General features: G+C 46.5%; 1 protein-coding gene across 1 annotated transcript in view; it reads left to right on the top strand.

Annotated features, from left to right (window-relative positions):
- The first annotated feature begins 308 nt into the window (after positions 1–308).
- IGSF5 (immunoglobulin superfamily member 5) overlaps positions 309–6,565 on the top strand; it is a 12,755-nt gene continuing 6,498 nt past the window's right edge. The window contains exons 1-2 of the mRNA XM_018552681.1: positions 309–396; positions 4,080–4,400. Coding sequence (XP_018408183.1) covers positions 339–396; positions 4,080–4,400 — 379 coding nt within the window. The 5' untranslated portion in view covers positions 309–338. The remainder of the gene's footprint in view (positions 397–4,079; positions 4,401–6,565) is intronic.

Genomic DNA, 6,565 nt, shown 5'->3' with positions numbered 1-6,565 from the left:
CTTAACGCTTTAAAAGGTAATGGCAGAATCCCAGCCGAGGATGAGCATTTGTGGCAGACATAAAAAGACAAAATTGGGAAATCACATTTGGCAGAAGAAGCTGATTCCATCAATAGTTTTTATTCTAACGATCACACAGCTTTTTCTCCTAAAAACTCACTTCAAGGTTAGAAGCAAGTTCCTCATTTACATTATTTTCTACTAAGAAGATAAGAAAGACAAATACATGACGAGAACACATTCATATGACTATGGAGCAGTTGTGTTTGAACATTACAAGTGGCTTATCTTAGATCTTTTCCGATCTGTGTTTCAGGTGCTGAATCGCACACTATCAGATGGAAGGAAGTAAAGGGATCTGTGCACTGATCATTGTCCTCCTGTGTTTCATGCAAGGTAAGGTAAACATTCTTTAAATCTCACGAAGGTCTGAAATTGCTTAATCTTAACCCTTGCAGTGGGGCTAGCCCCACACTGCAAGGGTTAAGTGCTCATTTTGCCTAGGGAGCTAAAATAAGATTATACTCACCTAAACCACAATCCCAGCTGGCTCCTAGACCGGTCTCTGAAGCCTGTCTCCTACTCCGCTCTAGCAATGGTATGTTCCCTGGCATCCTCACATCCAATACACTGTATAGGATGTGTTGACTCACAGGACACCCAGATACAGATAAGCCCCCCTTGCACGCAGACCCCCACAACCTCCGGGCCAGGGTTGTGGGGAAGAGGCCCTTGTCCTGATTGCCATGGGGACAAGGTGCTTTTCCGCCCCCTCCCTACCTGGAAAAGCATCCTCCCCATGTCGAGGGCATGTGGCCTGGTATGGTGCAGGGAAGGGGGGGCGCTCGCTCGGATCAAGGGTCTGGTATGGGATTTGAGGGGGAACCCACCTTTTTTTTTTTGGGTGTTGAGGTCCCGCTTAGAATCCCTACAAGAACTAAAGGGCCTGGTATGACTTTGTAGTGGAACCCCTCTGTTTATTTAAAAAAAAATGTTAAATTGATGTCTCTCCTAACATTCCTACCAGACCTAAAGAGTCGGGTATAATAATAATGTAGCCCCTTCCACCCTAAATTTAGTGTTGCTAGCACTGTAATAAGTCTGGCACCATCTGATTAATTCTAGGTGTTCTGCTATTGATTGCACCTACCTGTAAGTGGTATGTGATACTGCCACAGTGTGGGGAAGACAATAGGGCAACATTAGGAGTGCCCATGCCTCACCAACCAATCACTAGGAGTTTCATGGCCAGTTGTGCATGCTGAGGAAGTGCATAAATACTCAGGAATTGCCATGTGCTCAGGGCAGTCCGCCCCAAGGCTTGGCCTGGGGGGGATATGTACAAGGTTGTAAAGGCTGACTATGCCTCAAGCCTCAAGGAGGCCACATGTGCACCCAGTTGGGCCCTGCAACTATCAGGGAAGGAGAACCAGACTCCAAGAGGTGCCAGGAAGGCCAGGATGGCATGGACCTCAGGAACAAGTCTGGTGTCTCTCACAGGGAAGATCTCATGCATATCATTCAGCTGCTCTACTGCACAGTGTCAACCTCTATTCTACTAAAGTATTTATTTCTGTGCTGTGCAAGCCTGAAGGTATCGGTGAGTCTGGCGTGTATTTTGGTATGGAAGTCTGAAGCCCTATACTCTCTCTTCCAGTTTGAATGTTCTACAATAAAGCATTTAAAAAGTCTTTAAAGTGACTGGCGCCCAATTTACTGATTGCATCCCAAAAGGATGTCAGCCCTTCCTGCCTTTGGGGGTCCACCCCAGTCGAGGACCCAGCGGCCGCCGATCACAGATGCCGCATCGGATGCCGGCGACAGTGGGGGTCACGGGGGCCGTACGCTACGGCATCGGAGAGGCCCGGGGGGCCCAGTCCGCCCCTGACCCCAGGCATTTGGGGGTGAGGGTGAGGGGTTACAATAATAATAATAATCTTCCCAGGTAGACGTAATCAGAGAAAAAAGTTATGGAAAGGAGATCTTACAGAAAGAGTATTCAAGACACCAAGGTCAAAGTCAACCCACCGAGCTCAACCTATATGATAAAATATCACTGATCAGTGAACAGATAAAGTATATGAATTGATAGAACTTGATAATAGTTCTCAGATAAATGAATAAGAAAGAGGCGATGTAAAAGGTTTTACAGGAAACCCAGATTTTAAAATAGCTTGTGTGTTTTAAAAAGTGCACTTATCCTTTAAGAGACCTCATCTCCATAGGTGACTTCATGATACCTGCGGAACTCTTGGTGGCGACTTCACTGGGGAATACAATATCCATTTAGCTGTGTCCTTTATTATTTTTAGTGTTACTGTGATAGATTAGAACTGCTCACAGGTCTGCTCTCGTTCCCCTCTAGGAAATATAAACTTGACAGTGTGACATTGGACTAAACGGCAAAACTTCAACAGTGAAAAATACAAAAAGGCAAAATGAGAATTTCATATCAGATCAAAAAAATGGCTGAAATCCCGACACTTGTCAATGCAGAAATAAATCAACCAAATGTGATAGAAGCCCCTTTGGCGAGTCTATCAACGCTGAGACGGATGGCGCACCACCAACTATGAGATATGCAGCAATTATGGGGCAATTTTCAGCAGTTGTAGATTGTTATGGTTATTGTGTACAGAACTAGAGATGTACATTGCATCATTAAAGGGCCATGTCTTAGCGTCCGTAGTATTAGAGACATGATGCTGCTAAGTGATAGATGTTTTTATATGAAAAGAAAGAGCTTAGAGGCATGGAAGTGGTGGCTTATATGTGGTGGCTACCTTCATTTTCACTTTGTAAGAACATTTTAATCAAGCACGGAAAATACCTGGTGATCTAGCCAGAGATGCCTTGTTTTTGTCACTTCCTGTGAGATGAAATGACAGCAAAAACAATGCTATCTCTCTTTTGTAAACACGAGGTCCAACATTCCACCATGTAATGGAAATTAACAAAGGTAGACATTTTTGAAGTCCAGCCTGTGTGACAATCATGGCTCCGTTCATAGATACAGTGGAGAAATAAGTGTAGACATAAAGGGAGAGGAAGTATGTTATCCACGGGTTACAAAAAGGGAAAGAGCCTTTAAAAGAGAAAATGAATGCAGCCACCATATCTAATAACACAAACTCTGGATGTTATTGTATGTATAGAAAGCGGCCAATGTAGTAACAGGGACACTGTGCTGTTGACCAGAAGATATTATATATGTATAATAGTCTAAGGAAAATCATTAGGGCACAGCTGTGAATGTGGGCAACTTTATGGACAACTTCAGCCAAACAGCTGAGTATTGGTTCTAAACAGAGCTATAAGAAATATGTTTGCAGCCAAAACATGTGTCAAGTAATATACATACCTTAATGGTACACCCACCATGGCTGCACTGTATGGCTGAGGTGGTTGACAACACTTCTGAGCCTGCAGGTCTGCACCTTATGCCGCACCTTCTGTCTGCTCTTTCAGCTACCAGGCCAGGAAACTGGTGATGCCCACTTTGACTTTCCACTCAGACATGAACTTTTTCAATGAAACGTATGAGGCATAGCATAACCGATGAGTGTCTATAATTTTCCATTAAGCTGAAACCCTAGATGCTAGCTAATGTCCTATAGCTTCTGCTATTCTCATGACGGGATTGGCCTTTATTCTAAGCTTTTGATAACGCAGGTCAGCATATTCACAGAACTGGACCTCTATTACACACTACAGCGGGAGGAGATGGACCAAACTGCCACCATTACATACTCCTACGGAGAATCTGCTTGGAAGCCCATGACAGTCACCCAGTATACTCTGTAGTACATATGGAGAATGTACTCCACAAAAGCAATAAGGGGGAATCCTTCCCAACAGGGACACAGGAAAACCTGATAACGAATCTGTTTTCCAAACTATTGCAAACTAAACAGAAGAAAAGGTTTTGGTTGGAGTACAGTTTTAACAAACTTATTTTACTTTGATTTTTAATAATATAGTAATTTATAAGGCCTTCATGGTTCCTGTCCTAAGGAAGATGTTTAGCTCAATAATTGCCATTTCGGTTTGTCTACAGACTTGTTCTTTCTACTTCACAGATTTTGCATCATGCTCCGACATTTTGCAAGGTCCTCAGAATGTGACGGCCCTCACTGGTTCCAATGCCAGCTTCACCTGCACCGTACGGACTGGATGGCAGAGCATTTCCTGGTACCTGAAAGATGTTTATGTTGTCACCATCTCCACTTCAGGGACCCTTGTTAGTAACAACCATATAGTAGTAAGGAACAGCACAAATAGCATCGATGGAGCGTTCACCACTGAAATGACTATCATCAACGTCAACAAGAGCAATTCTGGGACAGTTAGATGCAGCAGCCTCTCGGCATCGTTTAAAGATGCCTACCTCACGGTTCAAGGTACTTGCAAGGCCATATTTACTATAGGGTGGCTGTACACCAGGGCATCGTGAAAAGTGTAGTGAAGACAACACCCAAAATGCACAACAGACCAGGGACAGGTTGCGGTCAGGGGAGGCAGGGCAGGCACAACCTCACCTAGTATTATGAAGAAAAAAGGTGTCAGCTTCAAGCAGGGGCTGACTGGCAACTTTTAGCCAAGGGGGCAAGTACAACCCAGAGGCCCATGGTGCAGCAACTTGGCTGCCTCCCGCTCTGCCTCTTCCCCCGCCTTCTCCCCGCCCCTGTCTGCCACTTTTGCCATCCATATAACAGTAGTGTGAATGTATTTATCAGTTTAGGAAATGTAAAGCACACTGGTAGTGTAGGGATGCCACGTCAGGGCTGTGCGCGTGCATGACTGCTGCGACCCTGGTAGTTCTGCCACTAACTCAGAAATACATTGTACAGCATTGCAGAATGGCATTGGCTATAGAGAACTACAATTCCAAGCAATACATTACACAGCAATGCAGAATACCATCAGCTATAGAGGGCTATAAATCCCAGCAATAATGACTACCAACAGCTATAAAGAACTACAATTCGCAGAATTACCATTATACAGCAATGCAGAATAGCATCAGCTATAGAGGACTACAAATCCCAGCAATACATATTACAGCAATGCAGAATAATATGAAGTGATATACTCTGTTGCTCTGGGTTCTCCGCCTGATGTCTCCAGGGTCTCAGGAGAGTTCTGCGGGCTCTCACCAGGGGTCCAGAGAGTTTCACGGGCGCGTGTGGGTGCAGCAGAGGCGGCTCCCTAATTAGGCTCTCAGGTGGCCAATGCGGACTGTCAGGTGGTCAGTGCGGGCTCTCTGCTGGTCAGTGTGGGATCTGTGGTAGCCAGTGGGGGCTCCCTAATAATTAGTGGTGGCTCTGTGGTAGCTCCCAGGTGGGTAGTGGGGGCTCCACTGTGGCCAGTGGTGGCTCCCTGGTGGTTAGTGGGGGCTCTGTAGTGGCCAGTGGAGGCACCCTGGTGGTTAGTGGGGGATATCCCTAGTGGTTAGTGGAGGATCCCTGGTGTAGGGTGACCATTCATCCTACATTATACATACAGTGTATAATGTATTGCTGGGATTTGTAGTCCTCTATAGCTGATGGTATAATATACAGCACAATGTACCATCAGCTATAGAGGACTACAAATCCCACTATCCCAGTAATACCTGTTCCGATCGTGGATGTGGGCGGTGCGTGTGAGGCGGGGAGGAGGAGCGGCGTGTGGAGCGTGGATACGAGCGGACGGGTCTGGCAGCGGCAAGCGTGAGGCGGGGAGGAGGTGCGGCGTGTGGAGCGTGGATGCGGGCGGGTCTGGCAGTGGCAAGCATGAGGCGGGTAGGAGGTGCAGCGTGGATGCGGATGGGCGGTTCTGGCAGCAGCAAGCGTGAGGCAGGGAAGAGGTGTGGCACGCAGCGTGTGTTAAGACGTGAACACGGCCAACTAATCGAAAGCTGATTAATCGATGATTGAAAATGTTGACAACTTTTTCAATCATCGATTATAATCGACTCAGTCGATTAGTTGTTGCAGCCCTACATTCATCCCTGATTTCCAGGGACAGTCCTTGGATTGAGGAGACCTGTGCCCTGACAAATTATGTCTCCGGGAAAATAAAATAAACCAATTTTTTATTTTTGAATACTCACCTGATCCCTGGATCCACCGACAAGCGCAGCCTCCCATCTCCCATGCTGTTAGAAGCTGAATACAGAGCGTGTGCTGGTTACTACTTAAACCAGGGCGCTGTGTGCAGCTTCTGAGAAGATATGCTATTAGCTATTAGCATAGCGAGGAAGCCGGCTGTGCATTTTGCATCGCTCCAGCTACGCTAATAGCGTATCTTCACAGAAGCTGCACACAGTGCGCCGGTTTAAGTAGTAACCAGCACACGCTGTATGCAGCTTCTAACAACGTGGGAGATGGGAGGCTGCGCTTGTCGGTGGATCCAGGGATCAGGATAAAATGTCCCCGGATTTTGTTTTAAAAATTGGGTCACCTTACCTTGGCCTAGTGGTCAGTGGGGGGCTCTATGGACCCTGGTTGTGGGGGGGGGTCTGCTGTGGCGGCCGCAGCTGCAGTGGCTCCCTCCCTCTGCTGCCTCTCTGCCACCTGCACCC

This window comes from Nanorana parkeri, unplaced genomic scaffold (assembly GCF_000935625.1).
Source record: "Nanorana parkeri isolate BGI_ZX_2015 unplaced genomic scaffold, ASM93562v1 scaffold95, whole genome shotgun sequence".
NCBI classification, from domain to species: Eukaryota; Metazoa; Chordata; class Amphibia; order Anura; family Dicroglossidae; genus Nanorana; species Nanorana parkeri.
Note: the sequence above shows the minus strand (reverse complement) of the source record. Positions and strands in the feature narration are given on the sequence as shown.